Source organism: Mobula hypostoma, chromosome 9 (genome assembly GCF_963921235.1).
Source record: "Mobula hypostoma chromosome 9, sMobHyp1.1, whole genome shotgun sequence".
NCBI classification, from domain to species: domain Eukaryota; kingdom Metazoa; phylum Chordata; class Chondrichthyes; order Myliobatiformes; family Myliobatidae; genus Mobula; species Mobula hypostoma.
This window is the reverse complement of record NC_086105.1, coordinates 3,056,873-3,078,727: the sequence shown is the minus strand read 5'-3', so window position 1 is coordinate 3,078,727 and position 21,855 is coordinate 3,056,873. Positions and strand designations below refer to the sequence as shown.

General features: G+C 43.9%; 1 protein-coding gene across 1 annotated transcript in view; it reads left to right on the top strand.

The window, feature by feature from the left end:
• The window catches only part of utp20 (UTP20 small subunit processome component), a 198,488-nt gene that overhangs the window by 4,922 nt on the left and 171,711 nt on the right, over positions 1 to 21,855 (top strand). Inside the window, exons 2-8 of the mRNA XM_063057593.1 lie at positions 1,824 to 1,904; positions 5,242 to 5,308; positions 9,863 to 9,995; positions 11,318 to 11,506; positions 14,220 to 14,301; positions 15,804 to 15,941; positions 20,620 to 20,775. Of these exons, the coding sequence (XP_062913663.1) occupies positions 1,824 to 1,904; positions 5,242 to 5,308; positions 9,863 to 9,995; positions 11,318 to 11,506; positions 14,220 to 14,301; positions 15,804 to 15,941; positions 20,620 to 20,775 (846 nt within the window). The remainder of the gene's footprint in view (positions 1 to 1,823; positions 1,905 to 5,241; positions 5,309 to 9,862; positions 9,996 to 11,317; positions 11,507 to 14,219; positions 14,302 to 15,803; positions 15,942 to 20,619; positions 20,776 to 21,855) is intronic.

Genomic DNA, 21,855 nt, shown 5'->3' with positions numbered 1-21,855 from the left:
CTGAACGATGGGGCTCTGCGGATTTCAGTTCAGAACACTATTTGTTTGCGGTTAGTGTTTGTAGCATGTGAGAAGAAAAAGAACACATCGGGTCTCCTTTATTTTATATGGCTTCTTTTTTATGGGCATGATGAGTTGTTTTTTCTCTCTGCATACTGTTGTTCAGTCTTTTTCAATAGTTCTTTTGGGTTTCTTTGTTTTGTAGCTGCCTGTTAGGAGTCACATCTCAAGGCTGTATGATGTATACATTCTTTGATTATAAATGTACTTTGAACTTTGAACTCTGTAGAAAGAGCGAGAGAAAGAGGGAGGGAATGATAGAGAATGATTCTGGGAGGAGACTGCATACAAGTTTCCAAAACTAGAGGCACGGCTTGAAGGTGATCGTGGAAAGATCTAGAGATGACCCAAGTTTATAACACGGAGTTGATCTGCGTGTGGAATAAGCTGCCAGAGCAAATAGTTAAGGCAGTTACAATAAAAACACTTTAAAGACACTTTGGTACTGTAGTTGTATGAATGGTAACAGTTTAAAGGAATGTAGACCAGATGCAGGCAAACAGGTTGGCATAGATGGTAGATTCAAAACTCAGGATTGTTTAATTAAATTTTCAGTGCATAATTGTATACAGAATAAGTAATTGCTACTCTGGATCCAATGCTACACAAAAAAAACAATAAAATAAGGAACACAATAATAATAATAACACAATAAATATAAATACATAACTAGCTTATTGAATGTATGTCCATAAAGTGACACTAGGCTCAGGAGTGTCTGTACATAAGATGACTCTGACAGGAAATGATAAAGTAGTGGTGGTTGGGGATGTGAAGGAGTGGGTTAGTTAGTGGAGGTGTTGATCAGCCTTACTGCTTGGGGAAAGTAACTGTTTTTGTGTCTGGTGGTTCTGGTGTGGATGCTGTGTAGCAGGGTGGGTGAGATCCTTCATGATGTTACTGGCCATTTTCTGGCACCTTTGTATGCATGTCCTTGATGGTGGGTAGACTGGTGCCAGTGATGCATTGGGCAGTTTTGACTGCCTGTTGTAGAGCCTCCTTGTCCACTGCAGTACAATGTCTGTACCAAGCAGTGATGCAGCTTGTTCGGATGCTCTCTACTGTGCATCCGTTGAAGGTTGTGAGTATTGGTGTGCACAGTCCAGCTCTCTTCAGCCTTCTGATAAAGTAGAGGCATTTCTGGACTAGAAGATGTGTTCTGGGACCATGAGAGGTTGTGCGAGATGGGCACTCCTAGGAGTTTGAAACTGCTGTGCCGCCAGTGTAAAGAGAGATGGAATGGAGATATAAGAAGTGGCAGGGTGGGGTGAGGGTGAGTTGTCTCTGACCATGTGGTGACCATGGTGTGGCAACAGAGACAACCTCCATCCTGCATCCTAACTATCTCTTGTAGCTTAACATGGTCCCCACCCAATTCTGACAAAGGGCCTTCCACATCTGTGGTTTATCTTTTCTCAACTCTTCTCTGTAGGTTGTGGAATTAGTTCATTGTTGAGGTGAGTGAAGTTATCCACACTGATTCAGGAGCCTGATGGTTGGTAGGATATTAATTATCCCTGAATCTGGTGGTGTGGGTCCTGCAGCTCTGGTACTGTACCTCCTTCCTGATGGCAGCAGTGAGAAGAGAGCGATGTGAATATGCAGGGAATGGAGGAATAAGGATCAGGTGCAGGCTGAGGGGATTAGTTTAAGTTGACATTTTGTTTCGCACAGGCATTGTGGGCCAAAAGGCCTGTTGCACATGCAGGAATTCTGGGTGATCACGTCACATTTGTGATTGTTTTATTTTTCTCTGTTGACAGTTTCTCACCTTTTCGGAACGATTGGCAAACGTGAATATTGACATAATCCACCGGATTGACAGGACTGACAGCCATGATGAGGTAAGGCAATATCCTGGCTGATAATAAAGGGTTGATGCTTTGGCCTGAGATCCTTTATCGGATATGAAATAAGATGTGCATGAATATTACCATGTATTTACAATGTAAACAGCATTATAAAACATCGTTTAACGTGTTTTCAGTGCAGTGCAGTGAAGGGGGTAATAGATAGAGCAGGGTGGGGTGGTTAACTAGAATGGTTGATCAGATTAACTGTCTGGAGGAAGAAACTTTTAAAATGGCAAGGTTTTTGTTTTAATAGCCCTAGCACTTCCCAGAAGAGAGCTTTTGGAAAAGGCATTTCTCAGGGTGAGGAGGGTCCACAGTGATTTTTCCTGCCTGCTTCTTTGTCCTGACACGTACAAGTCTCACAGTGATGGTAGACTGCAGCCAGTGACCTTTTCTGCTGAGCTGACAGTTCACTGTAGTCACCAGGAAACCTGCAGATGCTGGAATTTCAAGCAACACACATAAAAGTTGCTGGTGAACGCAGCAGGCCAGGCAGCATTTGTAGGTAAATGTACAGTCGACGTTTCAGGCCGAGACCCTTCGTCAGGACTGTAGTTTTCATTTTTGTGACTACACTGTGGTGAGAGAAAAGTACTGGCCAGGAAGCAGGAGGACTGTCATGTCCGAGTGTGAGAGGAGAGAGATTCTCAGTTTGGCTGTAAATATGTACAGTCATACAACAATACATCTGAACTTGAGTTTTGCATTCGTCTGGAAGTTTCACTTTCAGCTTAATTATCATTGCAGTGACATTTCCCTGAGCTGTGGTTTTGTCAAGATCACTGGCTCTATAATTGTAGAGCCAGGTAACTTATGAAACTGTACAGTAGCAAAGTGCTCCTTGTTGGCACACATTAAGATGATTATTCTCTCTCAATGCTGTCCTTCGATTAACACAGGGGTCCCATGGTTCTCATCCTTAACAGTATAGTCTGCATTATGTGCTCAAGTGACTGGAGTGGTGTCATTTCTGTATTGAGCATGGCTGAGAAGTTGTTGCAGCTTTTTAATAATGTATTCAGTTCATTATAGGAAGGATGTGGAAGCTTTAGAGAGGGTGCGGGGAAGTGGGGTGGATGTCAGAGGTAGATTTTTTAACAGGATGGTGGTTGCTGGAATGCACTGCCAGGTGTGGTGGTAGAGGCAGATAAATTAGAGGTATTTAAGAGACTTACTGAGATAAATGGATGATAGAAAAGTAGAGGGCTGTCTGGGTGGTATTGATCTTAGAGTAGGATCAAAGGTCAGGATGACATTGTGGGTTGAAGGGCCTGAGGTCTACACAGGTTGCCAGGGCAGGATCATGTTGATATTGTGAACTTGCCCTCAGTTGTAACTCCAGTCTGTTAACGCTAAACCCTTCTGTTGATTTCATTTCTAATTACCTTGCTTAAACAGCAACAAAACCATAAGACACAAGAGCACAATTAGGCCATTGAGTCTGCTCTGTCATTCCATTATGATGATTTATTTTCCCTTTCAACCCCATTCCCCTGTCGTCACCCGATAAATTTTGACACCCTGACTAATAAAGGACATAGCAACCTTTGTTTTAAATATACCCAATGACTTGTCCTCCACAGCCATCTGTGGTAATTAATTGCACAGATTCACCATTTTCTGGCTAAAGAAATACCTCCTCATCTTTGTTCTAAGTGACATCCCTCTAGTCTGAGGCTGTGCCCTCTGGTCCTAGACTCCCCCACTGTAGGAAACACCCTCTCTACACCCACTCTATCTTGGCCTTTCAAGGCCCAGAGCCATCAAAGGATGTTTCCCACTGTGGGGGAGTCTTGGACAAGGGAACCTCAGGATAGAGGGACGTCTATCTAAAGCAGAGATCCGGAGATGTTTCTGTAGCCAGAGGGTGGTGAGTTTGTGGAATTTGTTACCACAGGCAGCTGTGTAGGCCAGGTCGTTGGGTGTACTTAAGGTGGAGATTGATAGGTTCTTGATTGGCCATGGCATCAAAAGTTATGGAGAGAGGGCCGGGAAGTGGAAGGCGGGGTGGGGAGGGATCAGCCATGATTGAGTGGCGGAACAGATTTGATGGGCCAGATGGCCTAATTTGCTCCTATGTCTTGTGGTCTAAACGCTCCTCATACCTTTCCATTACCAGAATCACTCTCGTGAACCACTTCTGGACCCTTCCCAAAGACAGAACATAGATAAGGAGTCCCAAACTACAAGTGCAGTCTGACCAATACCTTATAAATCCTCATCATTGCATACTTGCTTTTATAGTCTAGACCTCTTGGAATTAATGCTGACATTGCATTTGCCTTCCTTACCACTAACTCAACCTGCAAGTTAACCTTTAGAGAATCCTGTAGGAGGACTCCCAAGGCCCTTTGCACCTTTGATTTTTGATTTTTCTCCATATTTACAAAATAGTCAACACTTTTATTCCTTCTACCAAAGTGCATGACCATTCACTTCCCAACACTGTATTCCATTTGCCACTTCTTTGACCATTTGTCTAAGCCTTTCTGGTCTTCCTCAACATTACCTGCCCCTCCATCTTATCATCGTATCGTCTGCAAATTTGGCAACAAAACTATCAATTCTGTCACCAGATCATTGACATATAATGTGAAGCAAAGCTATCCTAACGTAGACCCCTGTGGAACACAACTAGTTACTGACAGCCAATCTGAAAAGGTCCCTTTATTCCCACTCCTTGCCTCCTGCGAGTAAGCCAATATTCTATCCATGCTAGTATTCTTCTGTGATATCATGGGCTGTTATTGAGGAGCCTCATGTGCATCACCTTGTCAAAAGCCTTCTGAACGAACAAAGTACTTTGTGTCAAGTTGGTTTGTAGATGTGTGGATTGTCATTCATTCCTGGATATGAAATTGTCAAAGCTCTGATGTGCTAATGTAATAACCCTTCCAAAATCTGAGGAACCATCTGATTCAAACTCAGCAGGTTAGGCAGCGTCTGTCGAGAGGAATAAATAATCATTATTTTGGGTTGAGACTCTTCTTCAGGACTTGCAAGGAAGTGGGGGGCGGCGGGGGGAGAAGCCAGAATAAGAAGGTGGGCATAGGGGAAGGAGGGCAAGCTGGAAGGTGATAGGTGGGTGGGGAGGGGGTGATGCAGTAAGAACTGGGAGGTGATAGCTGGAAGAGGCAAAGGGCTGAAGAAGAATCAATCTGATAGGAGAGGAGAAAGGGTGAACCGTTCGTGATGTTGATGTATAGATAGTCTATATTCTGGGTTCACTTCTCCAGGGTGCTAGGAGGTCGCTGGGATCATGACCTGAACTTGTTCATCACGTTTCTCATTAGAAAATTGAAAGTAAACTCTACACTTACTTCCACAGGTGGTTGAAACCTATTTTCATGAAGGCCTGGAGAAGTGGCGAGACCTGAACTGCACAGAACATTTTGGTATGGATTAATTTGCTCACGCCTTCTATTATCAACATTTATGCTGCTAAACTAGGCTTCCTACTTCCTACGCTGCATTTTGCTGGTTCAGATGGGGTGAATGCTAGGGAAGCAAGAGAAGAATTTGCAGAAACTTTGGTCAAGTCTCCTAATCATCTGTAAATTTATGGGTGTTGCCAGAGAGAGTGTATGTCAAACTATCCCAGGAGATGAGTCTATGTATATGTACCTGTGTCAGAGAGAGTGTACATCAGACTATCCCAGGCACTGGTATGAGGTAGTGATGTTATCTGCATGTACCTGTGCCAGAGGGAGTTTACATCAGACTAACTCAGGTAATGAGTCTATGCGTATGTACCTGTACCAGAGGGAGTGTATGTCAGACTATCCCAGGTGATGGGTCTACGTGTATGTACCTGTGCCAGAGGGAGTGTATGCCAGACTATCTCCTTTTTGAAGCATCGCCTTTTGAACATGTCCTGGATGCTGGGGTGGCTAGTGCCCATGATGGAGCTGACTGAATTAGCAACTCTGCAGCTTTTTCTGACCCTGTGCAGAACTTCCCCCATATCAGACGGTGATGCAACCAGTTAGAATGCTCTCCACAGTACATCTGAAGAAATTTGTGAGTGTCTTTGGTGACATAGCAATTCTGTAATTACTAATACCAATTCGAAATATTGTGTCATGTTTTAGTTTGAAGACTATGTATAGACGGTATGAACTGGTAGGCACAATTCTAAAATCAATGGAGGGGCCTGTCCCCGTGCTGTACTGTTGAAGTCAAAGTGTAGGAATGCACTCTAAGTACAGGCCAATCAGTTCAATCTCAGTCTGATGAGTTTGAGACATTGGTCCAGAAAGCTCAATCCAAGGCAGTTTTGGCAAATTCTGGGCTATATCTTGTATAAACCCCAGGTTGGGAACCCTTGAATGAGACAATGGCCATAGGAGGTGACTGTGTGATAAAGAATGATAACAAGCAATATCAGCTATGGTGCAGAATTCTAAACGGCGTGCAGAAACTGGAATCTCTGGGGCTATGTCTGTGGGGCTTTGGAAGTGCAGGCCAGGCTGAGAAAGCATACAGAATCCTGGGCCTTCTAACTGGAGGGTTATGGGTGTGACACTTTAGAAAGGATGTGGAGGCTTTCGAGAGGGTGATGGGTGATGAAATGGTTTATCAGAATGATTACAGGGATGAGGGACTTGATTGATATCGAGAGACAGGAGAATTCAGGGTTGCTTCTGAAACAAGTGAGGAGATCTGGTAGAGGGATTTAAATGTAGGGTTAAAATTAGGATGTAGAAAATTGAAGTTTAATTGTCATTCAACCATACACATGAATACAGCCAACGAAACAGGGCCAAGGTGCAAAACGCAGTACCACCAGTCACACACAACGTAGAGAAAAACATAGTTGCAATAATATATAAAAAAAATAGTAATCTAGCCCAAGTCTCTGAGTGGCATGGTCTGTAGATTGATGGGATAGTGCATAGTTGTCCTGGAGCCACACCTCTGCATGTGCAGCCTCAGATGAACGGAATCCGGCTAGTCTTCCTGAGAGCACTCACTGGAGGGGCAGCCCAGGGTGGAATCCAGCTGCACAAAAACATCTCTGATGTCTCCTTCCCTCTGGCGACAACAAGCGACGAATCCAGTTGCCATGCAGCTTCTTCGCCATTGGTCTTGCGAATAAACCAGTGAATCAAGTTTGCAGTATTCTACATTCCCAAGAGATGAGCAAGAGATTAAAATTCATAATTCTGCCTGGACTAGAGAGCATGTCTTGGAGGAAAGTATAACAGAGAAAACATAGAAAACCTACAGCAAAATACGGGTCCTTTGGCCCACAATGCTGTGCTGAACATGTACTTACTTTAGAAATTACCTAGGGTTACCCATGGCCCTCTATTTTTCTAAGCTCCATGTACCTATCCAGGAGTCTCTTAAAAGACCCTATCGTATCTGCCTCCACCACCATTGCCGGCAGCCCATTCCACGCACTCACCACTCTCTGCAAAGAAAAAAATTGCCCCTGACATCTCCTCTGTACCTACTTCCAAGCACCTTAAAACTGTGCCCTCTTGTGTTAGCCATTTCAGCTCAGAGAAAAAGCCTCTGACTATCCACACCATCAATGCCTCTCATCATCTTATCAGGTCACATCTTATCATCCACCGCTCCAAGGAGAAAAAGCCGAGTTCAAACAATCTATTCTTATAAGGTATTCTCCCCAATCCTTGTAAATCTCCTCTGCACCTTTTCTATAGTTTCCACATCCTTCTTGTAGTGGGGTGACCAGAACTGAGCACAGTACTCCAAGTGGGGTCTGACCAGGGTCTTATATAGCTGTAACATTACCTCTTGGCTCTTAAAACTCAATCCCACAGTTGATGAAGGCCAATGCACCGTATGCCTTCTTAACCACAGAGTCAACCTGCGCAGCAGCTTTGAGTGTCCTATGGACTCGGACCCCAAGATCCCTCTGATCCTCCACACTGCCAAAAGTCTTACCATTAATAATATATTCTGCCATCATAATTGACCTACCAAAACGAACCACCTTACACTTTTCTGGTTTGAACACCATCTGCCACTTCTCCAGCCCTGTTTTGCATCCTATCGATGTCCCACTGTAACTTCTGACAGCCTCCCACACTTTCCACAACACCTCCAACGTTTGTGTCATCAGCAAATTTACTCACCCATCCCTCCACTTCCTCACCCAGGTCATTTATAAAAATCACAAAGAGAATGAGCCCCAGAATAGTTCCCTGAGACACACCACTAGTCACTGACCTCCATGCAGAATATGACCCGTCCACAACCACTCTCTGCCTCCTGTGAGCAAGCCAATTCTGGATCCACAAAGCAAGGTCCCCTTGGATCTCATGCCTCCTTACTTTCTCAATAAGCCTTGCATGGTGTATCTTATCAAATGCCTTGCTGAAATCCATATACACTACAGCTACTGCTCTACCTTTATCAGTGTGTTTAGTCACATTCTCAAAAAATTCAATCAGGCTCGTAAGGCACAACCTGCCTTTGACAAAGCCATGCTGAGTATTCCTAATCATATTATGCCTCTCCACATGTTCATAAATCCTCCCTCTCAGGATCTTTTCCATCAACTTACCAACCACTGAAGTAAGGCTCACTGGTCTATAATTTCCTGGGCTATCTCTACTCCCTTTCTTGAATAAGGGAACAACATGCCTGAAATATTCAGCAGGGAAGGCAGCTTCTGGGGAGACAGCAGAGGATGAGAGATGACCTGATAGAGGTGTATAAGATGACGAGAGGCAATGATTTTGTGGCTAGTCAGAGGGTTTTTCCCAGGGTTGAAATGGCTATCACGAGAGGACACAGTTTTAAGGTGCTTGGAAGTAGATACTGAGGAAATGCAGCGTGGGTGGATGTCGGAGTAGGTTTGTTTACACAGAGTGTGGTGGGTACATAGAACACACCAAATGGTGGTAGAGGCAGATATATTAGGGACATTTAAGAGATTCTTAGATAGAGACATGGAAGAAAGAAAAATGAATGAGGGAAGGGGTAGATTGATCTTATAGTAGATTAAAAGGTTGGTGCAGCTTTGTGGCTGAAGTACTGTCATGTTCTATTGTCCCTCAGCAAGGGCAGCAGCTATGGAGGAAGACTGATTAGTCAATGTAGTACGGAAGCTGCAAGGCATTGGATCGCAAGACCCTACAGAGGATAGTACAAACCACAGAGAGGATCACCAGGGTCACTTTTCCTCCAATTTGTAACATTTACCAGGAGCATTGTAGATGAAGGGCCCATAGTATTGTTGAGAATATTTACCACCCATCTCACAATCTCTTTGGCCCACTACCATCAGGAAGGAGGTACAGGAGCATCAGGACTAGGACTGCCAGACTGGGTAACAACTTCTTCCCTCAGGCTGTGAGACTAATGAATACCCTGCTATCCACTAAGATCTCATCAGGACAGCGAGCTCTTTACTGTTTACCTGTGCTGTGCACTACAGGCATTTTTGAATTATATTTTATTAACATTTTATGGTAATATTTTGGCTTGTGTGCTGTTTGTGATATATGTTTTGTGGGTTGTACTGTGGTCCGGAGGAACACTGTTTTGTTTGGTGGTACATACTATATATTTACAGTCAGATGACAATAAGCTTCAACTTGAACTTCAACCTGGTTAGGAACCCAACCCAATCACCATTAGAGTTTCAGTTTACTACAGACCTGCCAGGTGTTTCTAGCGTTGTTTCAGATTTTTGAGTTCAGTTACAGTAAGTCATTTTACTATTGTCACATGTACTGAGGTAGAGTGAAACCTGTCTTGCATACTTCACATGTAATATTTTAACTTGAGTTCTGTCTCCTCAGAAGCTGCATTCCCTGCTGAATATTTCAGGCATGTGTTGTTATTTCAGAATTTCTGTTGTTTCAGATTCTGATATATTTATTCTTGTGGACAGTTAATGTTGTTAGATGTACTAATAGAGGGGAAAATTCCAAGCAGGTTAACGCTTCTCTTTCATTTTTTTTAAACAGTTAAATTTCATAAGGAAGTTTTGGGAATATCCCAGTCTTTCAATCAGCTGGTCTATCACCAGAATGCAGTGGTTGAAAGCTTGAAGAACCATCTTCAAATCAAGAACAGCATGGCCTATCAACCGTTACTTGAGTAAGGCTCTTAATGTACAGCATTAGCTCCTTTCTCCCGGTACAGTTCTTTGGAATACCCAACATTTAACATGTTATATTTGTGTTTTATATATTTCCGCCTGTCAACTCCCAGCCCCTCACTAACCCCATCCCTCCATCTTCACTTGCCAATTCCAACCTCGCCCCATCCTCTCATCTCCCCTTTGCATTCAGTCCTGAGAAAGGGCCTGGAGCTAGAAGAGCAAGCATTCCCTCTGTATCCATAGATGCTGGCTGACCTGAGTTTCTCAAGCAATCTACGTTTTGCTCTGGATTACAGCATCTGCAGTCTCTTGTGCGCCTTTTATAATATATTGGTTGCTGGCCAACCATTTAAATTCCACTGCCCATTCCCATTCTGACATGTAGGTCTACAGCCTCCTCTACTGGAAGCAGCTCCTATTCCATCTGGGTAGCCTCCAACCCTACGGCAGCAACATTGATTTCTCTAATTTCCAGTAATTTCTCTCCTTCTCCCTCTTCTGTTTCCGTTCCTCATTCTGGCTCCCCTCTTACCCCTTTTCTTCTTCTCACCTGCCCATCACCTCCCTCTGGTTCCCCATCCTCCTCCCCTTTCTCTCATGGTCCACTCTCCTCCCCTATCAGATTCTTCCTTCTTCAGCCTTTAGCTTTTCCACCTATCACCTCCCAGCTTCTGACTTCATCACCTCCTCCCCCACCTGCTCACTTTCCCCCTCAACTGGTCTCACCTATCATCTAGCAGCTTGTACATGTTTCCTATTCCCCACCTTCTGGTTCTGGCTTCTGCCCCCTTTCTTTTCAGTTCTGATGAAGGGTTTTGGCCGGAAACGTCAACTGTTTATTCCATAAGACCGTAAGATATGGGGGCAGAAGTAGGCCATTCAGCCCATCGTGCCTGTCCCACCATTCAATCATAGGCTGATCCAATTCTTCCAGTCATCCCCACTCCCCTGCCTTCTCCCCACACCCTTTGATGCCCTGGCTAATCAAGAACCTATCAATCTCTGCCTTAAATGCACCCAATGACTTGGCCTCCACAGCCACTGGTGGCAACGAATTCCACAGATTTGCCATCCTCTGCATCTCAGTTCTAAATGGACGTCCTTCAATCCTGAAGTCCTGCCCTCTTGTCCTAGATTCCCCTACCATGGGAAATAACTTTGCCATATCTAATCTGTTCAGGCCTTTTAACATTCCTCTCCATTGATACTACTTGACCTGCTGAGTTCCCTCAGCATTTTGTGTGTGCTGCTCTGGAATTCCAGCATCTGCAGAATCTCTTGTGTTTTTGTGCTAATTGGGATTTTTTTTGTATTACAGCCTGGTGGCACAGCTGGCTAGAGACCTACAAACTGACTTCTATCCTCACTTCAGAGAATTCTTTGTGATAATCACATCTCTGCTAAACACCCAGGACACAGAGCTGCTGGAATGGGCTTTCACCTGCCTCTCCTATTTGTACAAGTACCTCTGGAGGCTGATGGTGAAAGATATAACGGATATTTACAGGTATTTGTTTTAATTGCACTTTTCTGATGAAGGGTCTTGGCATGAAACATTGCCTCTTCATTCCTCTCTATTGGTGCCGTCTGACCTGCTGAGTTCCTCCAGCATTTTGTGTGTGTTGCTCTGGATTTCCTGCAGCTGCAGAATCTCGTGTGTTTGTTATTGTCCAGCTGTTACTCTTGTTCTGTTTAAGCTTTGACATGCAGTTTTTCCACTTTTTTTTGAAATTTATGTTTTACTTGGGCAAGAGGTTAAAAATATAAAGTTTTCTCTGAAAGAATAGTGGATGAAAGTAAATATTTTCTAACTCCAAGAAATTATTTTTGTGAGATTTATTCAGAAAGGTGCTGGAAAAGGGCCAGTAACCCACCCTACACGTGGACTGTTTGTCCCACTCCCATGAGGGAGGAGGCTTTGTAGCATCCACACAAAGACCACCAGCCTCAATAACAGTTACTATCCCAAGCAGTAATCTGATCAACACCTCCACCCAATAACCTACCCCTCCACACCCCCAACCACCACTACTTTATCATTTCCTGTCACTCACCTCATGTACAGACACTCCTTGTCACTTTATGGAGATAGAATCTATCTATGTATATATGCTATCTTATATATTTCTATTTATTGTGTTTTTATTATTAGTGTGTTCTTTATCTTTTGTGTTTTGTTTAGCACTGTATCCAATCAGGAGTAACAATGATTTCATTTTCCTTTACATTTGCATACAGGATTTGACATTAAACAATCTTGAATCTTGAAGGAGAGCAGTGTGCATTTTCTCTGACTGATACAGGCAGCACTAAGCTGTAGTGATATAGAAATGTAAATTGAAGCTTCATTGTAAATCTCACCCAGCTACACAGCTTTGCCCATCCTCTGGTTGCTTTCCCACTTATACTCTTCACTCTGTGCTCTACTGTTCTGTCGCTCTTCATAAAGTCAGCCATTAAATATTTCTTTTTCGGGTTGCATAGTTAACAAGTTCAAGTTCAGTTTATTGTCATTCAACTGTGTACATGTATTCCAATAAATAAACCAACATTCCTCCAGACCAAGATGCACAACACAGTACATATTAGTCACATAACACATAAAATGATATCACCAGAAATAGGTTAACAAATAATAAATATTAATAATAATCAACATGTCCTGCCACTTTCTGGCTTCTGATTTTGTCCCCATTGGAGATTTGTGCCTGGAACTATCCAGCCTCAGGCATCAAAATCTGTGGATGGCGATGCATTTCAAGTTGATACCCAAGGGAAAAAGTACATAAAGTGTGAATCTTTCAAGTGTCGATCTGAATTGTTTACCTATTCTCCACAGATGCTACCTGACCTGTCAAGTATTTCCAGTATTTTTTTTACTTTTCAACTTCTAACATCAATATTATTTTTTGCTTTTATTATTCAACCCCATTCTCCTGCCTTCTCCCAATAACCTTTGCCACCATGACTAACCATGAACCTATCGGCCTCTACTTTAAGTATACCCAATGGCTTGGCCTCTACTGCTGTCTGTGCCAGTGAATTCCACAGATTCATCACCCTCTGGCTAGAAAGTTCCTCCACATCTCTGTTCTAAATGGATGTCCCTGTATTCTGAGTCTGTGCCCTCTGGCCCTAGACTCTCCTCCACTGCAGGAAACATCCTCTCCACATTTACTTTCACTCGGCCAGGTATTCCCAACCCTTTTTCAAGCCACGGTGCCCTACCATTAACCAAGGGGTCCATGGATCCCAGGTTGGGAACCCCTGATCCAGACCTTTCAGTAGTAATAGGGTTCAGATCTGATCTTAAGTCACAGGTTAGCCAGACAGATAAGGATGGTCAATCTCCTTTTCTGAATGACATTAGGAAGCATACGGCCTTCAATGGCAATTTGGTAGTTTAGTCACTTTTAGCAAGATGAGCTTTTGATGAAATATAAGTGCTGGGATTTAAATGTACTTGTCTCTAATTCAGTAATACAGCCACTATGCTAGTGATTCCCCCTTGAAAGTGCCTTTGAAGCATTGTCACTGCAGTAATTTGGGGAATGTAGCCTGATGCAGGCTCCCACAAACAGTAGCTCTACAGTAATGCAGATAATCATCTGTGGGGCGAGGTGTGAGGCAAATTATAAGCTGTGGGGCGTGGTGTGAGGTAAAGTGTAACCTGTGGGACGTGGTGTGAGGTAAAGTGTAACCTGTGGGGTTTGTGTGAGGTAAAGGATACCCTGTGGGGCGAGGTGTGAGGTAAAGTATAACCTGTGGGGTTTGTGTGAGGTAAAGGATAACCTGTGGGGCGAGGTGTGAGGTAAAGTGTAACTTGTGGGGCGAGGTGTGAGGTAAAGTGTAATCTGTGGGGTTTGTGTGAGGTAAAGGATAACCTGTGGGGCGAGGTGTGAGGTAAAGTATAAACTGTGGGGCTTGGTGTGAGGTAAAGGATAACCTGTGGGGCGAGGTGTGAGGTAAAGTGTAATCTGTGGGGTTTGTGTGAGGTAAAGGATAACCTGTGGGGCGAGGTGTGAGGTAAAGTATAAACTGTGGGGCGTGGTGTGAGGTAAAGGATAACCTGTGGGACGAGGTGTGAGGTAAAGGATAACCTGTGGTGTGTGGTGTGAGGCAAGGTGTTTGTGATGCATTAAAGAGCAGGTGCTACTCCTCACTCTAAAACACAATGTCTGATTCTCGCTGTTAGTTCACCATTGCTTTCTTTCCCCCAGTCTGTATAGTTCGCTGTTGTGCCACAGTAAGGAACACATCCGGCGTTTTGCGGCTGAAAGCTTTGCTTTCTTAATGAGAAAGGTGAGTTTATCTTGACAATGTTGTTGATGCCAAGGCTGGAATTCCAGTGTTCCCCTAATCCTGTGACAGCAAGGCTGGCATGCCAGTTTCCCCAATCCCATGAACCTCGGATTTCACTGTACCCTAAATTAAAGATTAAAGATTAGCTTTATTTGTCACGTACAGGTGCACCAAAACATACAATGAAATGTGTTATTTTGTGTCAATGACCAGCACAGTCCATGAACGCACTAGGGGCAGTCCTAAATGGTAATCTGCTCAATTTTCTATCTGTTTAGTCAGCTGCTGTGACGTAATACTACAGTTGTACACAGCCTCAAAGTCAAAGCCAACTTATTAACGAAGTATATTACCATGTCAGCGTAAACCACCTTGAGATTCATTTTCTTACAGGTATTTACAGGCAAATAAATACAACAAATTTATGGAGAACTTATACGTAAAGATTGACAACTAATCAATATGCAAAAGGAAGACAAATTGTGCAAATAATAAAAATAAATCAAAATATGTGCAAAATGCTGGAGGAACTATGGAGAGGAATAAATGGTCGATGTTTTGGGCCGAAATCCTTCATCAGGACAGGAAAAAAAGAGGGTGGAAGTCAGAATAAGGTGGTGTGGGAAGGGGAAGAAGAAATCTGATAGAGGAGAGTGGAGCTTGGAAGGAGGGGAACCAGAGGGAGGTGATAGACAGACGGTGAACTGAAGGGGTAAGAGGGGAGCCAAAATGGGGAATGGAAAAAGAAAGGGGGGAATGGAGAAAATACTGTAAGTTAGAAAAATCTATGGTTGTGTTAATCAGACTGGAGGCTACCTAGGCAGAATATGAGGTGTTGCTTTTCCAAGCCTGCGGTGACCTTATCATAGTCGTAAAGGAAGCCATTGACTGACCTGTTGGATTGGGAATGGGGATTGGAATTTAAATGGCTGGCCACTGGGCCTGCCCATTGTGGATGGAACAATGTTCTGAAGGAGATTGCATCTTCAGCCCTTTACTCCTTCTGCCTATCACCTCCCAGCTTCTTAGTTCATCTCCTCTTTCCCCACCCATCCACCTCCTCTTACCATCTCACCTATCACCCGCCAGCTTGTGCTCCTCCCCTCCCCTCTACCTTCTCATTCTGGCCTTTTCCCCCTTCTAGACCTGATGAGGGGTCAGAGCTTGAAGTGCTGACTGTTTATTCCCCTCCAGAAATGCTGCTTAATTTGTTGAGTTCATGCAGTATTTTGTATGTGTTACCTCCAGAATCCACCTGCAGAATCTCTTATGTTTGTAAATAATACGGAAAACTTGAGTTGTAGTGTCCTTTGAAGGCGAGTCTGTAGGGCAGGAGAGGCAGGATGTTACTGACTGGGGTTTAAGCAAGGTCAATTCTGGCACCAGCCGTTTGCTTTTCCCTCTGATTGCAAATTGTTGTACTGTACTGAAGAGAGAGTTCAATAGGAATTTTTTGTAACATGTATCTCCCAACTGTGGACTTGTGTGTTGTATATTTGCAGGTTCCTGATCACAGTGGTCTTTTCAACGTGGTGTTTGCTGATCTGGAAGAGCATGGAGCGAAGGCTGGGGGAGTGGGACAACTGCTCTTTGAAATGTGCAAAGGTGTCCAAAATACCTTCCACTCATGTGCAGCCAGGGTAATGTATTAACTTGTGTTGTTCTACGTACGTCTTATTTTCCTACAAAATACATGTCAAGTACATCTCCATTCCATTAGTTTCAGATTTATTTATTATGCAGTTTGTACGTGGAAACATACAGTGAAATGTATCACTTGCATGAACCAACGCTGCCTAAGGGTGTGTTGGGGCAGCCCGCGTGTTGTCACAAATTCTGGTGCCACCACATTCAGCAGAGCAACACAAGCAGCAACTGCGAAGCAAGTGTCTTCCACACCCACCCACCTACCCTCTCTCATAGAGACAGGCCTCCAACTCCAGGAGAGTCCACCTCTGGGCCTCCAGTCCTTGGGCCTGGACTCTCAGACTCACAGACAATGGGCCAGTCCCTGGTCTAGACTCACAGACATCAGACTCCTGACCTCTGGACAAGCTGATCTGGAGCTTTGACTTTCAGGCCTCTACCTCCAGACTCACCAACTTTGGTCTTTGACTCGGACTTGCCAACTTTTGGACTTCTGACAGTTTGGTTTTACTGTGTGAACTTCAACCTCTGGGTGTCAACCCCAAGACTTGCAGATCAAAGGTTTGACCTTCTGGCCTTGACCTCCGACCTGATGACCAGGAAGGGTGGTCACCGGCCCTCGTGACTCCCACCTGTATGTCCAATATACGTTACAGCATCCAATTAATCTACCAGGCCATGGATCCTTGGCCTGTGGGATGAAACAGAAGCACCTGGGGGAAATCCACATGGTCACAGAGAAAGCTTGCAAGTGCCCAAGGTCAGGATGGAATCAGGGTCACTGGAGTTGTGTAACGGCACAAACTGCTGCTCACTGTGCCACCCCTAGGCCTTTATTTATCCTTAACACTTGGGTACTTGAGTAGTTTTGTGCCCCTAATCTAAGAAAAGATGCACTGGCATTGGAGAGGGTCCAGAGGAGGTTCATGAGAACGATCCCAGGAATGTAAAAGGAAACGGGAATGTATGAGGAGTATTTGCTGCCTCTGAGCCTGTACTCATTGGGGTTTAGAAGAATTGGGGGCGGGGGGGCAGTCTCATTGAAACCTATTGAATAGTGAAAGGCCTAGTTAGAGTGTATGTGGAAAGGATGTTTCCTACAGTGCAGGGGTTCCAAGCCTTTTCTATGCCATGGACCAATACCATGAAGCAAGGGGTCGTGGACCTCAGGGTGCAACGCCCTTTGAAAGTGGGTGAGTGTAGGACCAGAGGGCACTGCCTTAAATAGAAGCACGTCCCTTTTGAACAGATATTCTTTAGCCAGAGGAAATTAATTGTTACACAGGGCTGTAGAGGCCAAGTCATTGAGCATACTTAAAATGGAGGTTGATAGGTTCTTGATTAGTCAGGGTGTCAAAGTTACAAGGAGAAGGCAGGAAAATGGGGTTGAGAGAGATTATAAATCAAAAGTTCAAGGTCAAATTTAGCGTCAGAGTACATACGTGTCACCACATACAATCCTGAGATTCTTTTACTGCAGGCATACTTAGAACAGTAACTGTAAACAGGGTCAATGAACAACAAACAGTGCAAATACAAATATAAATAAATAGCAATAAATAACAGGATAAAGAGTCCTTAAAGTGAGACCATCAGTTGTGGGAAAACCAGAAGAAGAATGAGTGTAGTTACCCCTTTTGTTCAAGAGCCTGACGGTTGAGGGGTAGTAACTGTTCTTGAACTTGGTTGTGCCAATCCTGAGGCTCCTGTACCTTCTCCCTGATGACAGCAGTGAGAAAAGAGTATGGCCTGGGTGGTGAGATCTTTGATGGATGCTTCTTCTCTACAGCAACGTTTCATGTAGAAACCCTGGAACATCTGGAGAGCAAAGCAATGATGAAATGGTGGAGCGAGCTGAATGACCTAATTCCGCTCCTATGTCTTATCACCCACACACCTGAAGAAGTTGTGAGGACAGCCACAAGCATTGCCACACTTCGGGCCCACAAATCACCAAGCCTAACCAGTGAGAGCAAGAGCAGTTTTGTGGCTGGGTATCTTGTAGTGAGTAATTCACTTCCCTCTTCCCAGCTGGAATGCACTGTCCCCATCATACTAGTGTAGCTGCCCAGGGAAGGAGATGCCAGGGACAGTGTAGGAGAGAGCTCAAGTCTGTGCTGTGTTTGGGGCTGGCCCCTCCCATTGATTCTGCCCTCTAGTGCTTGCTCGGTGGAAGACGAGTTGGATTGTGTTCGTCTGTGGCTGCATGATGAACTGCTGTACCATCAGTCCACAGGCCATAACACTCAGACACCTGGGCTACATATATAATACTTGGTGACTGTATGATTTTCTACTCTGGCTGCTATATGTGCTGTGATTGACTGTCGGTGCTGTGTTTTGCACCTTGGCCCCAGAGGTACGCTATTTTGTTTGGTTGTATTCATGTGTATAATTCATGATAATTAAATTTGAATGTGAAACAGTTATTTAGAGATACACGGCAGTGTGGGCCTTTCTGGGCCTCCGAGCAGCCCTAGCCTAGTAAGATCATAAGATATAGGAATTCCAGTGACTACAGGCCCAGAGCCATCAAATGGTCTTCAAATGACAAGTCGTTTAATCCTGGAATCATTTTTGTTAACCTCCTTTGAACGCTGTCCAGTTTCACAATTTTACAATGAACAATTTACCTAACCAGTACGTCTGTGGAAGAATCTGAAGCACCCGGGTAAAATCTACACATTCCATGGGGACGATGTACAGACTCCTTATGGAAGATACCAGGATTGAACACCGAACTCTGACGCACTGAGCTGTAATAGCATCGCGCTAACCGCTACGCTTCCGTGGGGCCCACTTGGACTTCCCGCTTCCCTGGAGACTAGCTCATGCCAAAGAAGGTCGGCAGGATCCAGGACAGAAAAAAGTCCGGGTGACTAGTGCTGCATCATCACCACAAACATTCATTCCCGTCACACATCGTCTCACTTTGGAATGATAACACATCACGTTGAGTCTAAACCTTGGAACTCCCCCCCATGACACTGTGGGAGCACCTTCACCGGAAACACTACGGCGGTTTCTGAATGTGGCTCAATTCTGTCAGGAGAAGCTGCGAGTGGCTGATTAACTTTCCTCTGGATAGTGATATATGTTAATTTAGCTTAGTCATGTTTTTACTTTCCGCAGCAAGTCATTTCTCATTCACAGAGCTTCATAAATCAGAGTATTGAATACAGTTTGGAGTTGGGATGTTATGTTGAAATTGCATAAGATTTTTGGTGAGGCTTAATTTGGAGTATTGTGTCCAACCTACAGGAAAAATATCAGTAAGATTGAAAGAGTACAGGAAAAATTTACAAGGATGTTGCTGGGACTTGAGGACCTGAGTTAAGGGAAAGTTTGAATATGTTAGGAGTTTGTTCCCCGGAGTGTAGGAGAATAAGGGACAATTTGATAGAGGTATACAAAATTATGAGGGGTATCGATAGGTTAAATGTAATCAGACTTTTTCCACTGAGGTTGGGTGGAACTGCAACTAGAGGTTATGGGTTAAAGGTGAAAGGTGGAATGTTTAAAGGGAACATGAGGAGGAATTTCTTAACTTAGAGGGTGGGGTGAGCGTGGAACGAGCTGCCAGTGGGAGAGGTGGATGTGGGTCCGATTGCAATATAGATGGGAAGTTTGGATAGGTACGAGGATGCGAGGGGAATGGAGGACTATGGTCTGGATGCGGGTTGATGGGATTAGGCATAATAATAGTTTGGACTAGATGGGCTGAAGGGTCCTTTTCTGTGCTTTAGTGTTCTGTGGTTCAATTGCTATCTTTACAGTGTGTGTATATGCATGCCTATGACAATGAACACAAAACCTGCTGCTCAGATTCCAAAGTTGCATCCAGACGTCAGATCACACAATCTTTTGCTCTTGCTTCAGCCTGCTGCTGTGTAGTGTCAGAGGTGCAGAGGGACAGTAACCCTGTGCTCAGTTTCTAACCAGAGTAGTTTCCCTGTTCGATATCATCCCTTTCTCAGGATCATTAAAATTAATGATGACGTTATCTCATTCAACTCTGGCACTTTGCTGTGTGCAAATTGGCTGCCGTAGTTTCTACATTAGAATAGTACTTACATACTGCAAAAAATACCAGCGATATTTGAGATGTAATTGAACAGATTTTCTTCAGATATATTTGGTATTATTTCTTTTAATTGATTGTTATTAAAGTAGGTTTATTATTGAAGTACATATACATCACCACATAAGCCATATGGGACGCACGCCAACGCAGTGGTTAGCATGACACTATCACAACTCGGGGAATCAGAGTTCAGAGTTCATCTCTGGTGCCCTCTTAAGCAAGTTTGTACGTACCTTTGTGTGTGTGCGTGGATTTCCTCCGGGTGTTCTGGTTTCCTCCTACAGTCCAAAAAACTACCGGTTAGTGGGTTAGTTGGTTATCATAAATTGTCTCATGCTTAGAATAGGGTTAAGTCAGTGTCTCAAAGGGCCAAACAGCCTGTTCAGTGCTGTCTCTCTAAATTAAAAAAATACAATGCATTTTCTTGCAGGCATTCGCAGTAGAACAAAGAAATATAATTGAATCAATGAAAGACTTGACAAGCCATCAATATGCAAAAGAAGACAACTACAATTTAAAATAATAAGTAAATAAATACTAGTTTGTGTCTGAATCTCTAATTCTTGTTGACATTTCCTTCTCTGTAGATTCTCCCCATTATCTTCCAAAAGCTGGGGCCCATTACAGAGACAAGTGTTGCACTCCCGTGGGATGCAGTTCGGGAAGCAGTTGGTCACATGGCCAAGTCGTGTGTCACCTACATCCACAAAGAGCACTTTGACATTCTCTGGAACTGTTTAAAAGTAAGTGTTTACAGGTAAAACAAGATTTGCAAATAAGGTGGTCACCATCGTCATTAGGATTTCTCTTCTGTTGAGTTGAGTGCCCTCATGTACCAGACCAGCATTTTCCAGGTTAAAGAACGATCCCTTTGAGGTCATTAAATTGATCCAAGGAAACAACAGGAGGGATTCTTTCCTCTGGCTGTGGAGTTTATTTAGCAGTTTATTCAGTTACTACATTATTTCAAACCCGTTATTGTTCAAAGCTGTGGAGTTTACTCATTTTAGCCATGAGCTATAGAAGCCGAATTAGGCCATTTAGCCCATCATGTCTGGTCCATCATTAATCCTGGCTGATCTATTATCCCTCTCTGCCCCATTCTCCTGCCTTCTCCTGGAATCTTTGACATCCTGACTGATCAAGAACCTATCAGCCTCTGCTTTATATATGTACAAAGCCTTGGCCTCAACAGCCTTCTATGGCAACGAATCCTAGATTTGCTGCCATCTGGCTGAAGAAATCACTCCCAGTGTCTGTACTAAAAGGATGTCCCTCTCTTCTGAGGCTGCGTCCTCTGGTCCTAGACTTTTCCACTATTGGAAACATCCTCTCCACACCCACTCTATCTAGGCCTTTTAATGAGATCCCCTCCCCGCTCTTCATCCTTCTGAACTCCAGCGAGTACAGACCCAGAGCCATCAAATACTCCTCTCACATTAACTTTGTCATTCCCAGGATAATTCTCATGAAACAACACGCATAATAGTTGCTGGTGAACGCAGCAGGCCAGGCAGCATCTCTAGGAAGAGGTACAGTCGACTGTACCTCTTCCTAGAGATGCTACCTGGCCTGCTGTGTTCACCAGCAACTTTTATGTGTGTTGCTTGAAATTCCAGCATCTGCAGATTTCCTCGTGTTTGCGTTTATAATTCGCGTGAACCTCCTTGGGACCCTCCAATGCTAGCACATCCTTTCTTAGATAAATGGTCTAAAACGCTGCAGAATACTGCAAATGCAGTCTGACCAATACCTTATGAAGCCTCATCATTACTTTTATATCCTTGTTTTTATATTCTCGTCCTCTTGAAATGAAGCCGGCT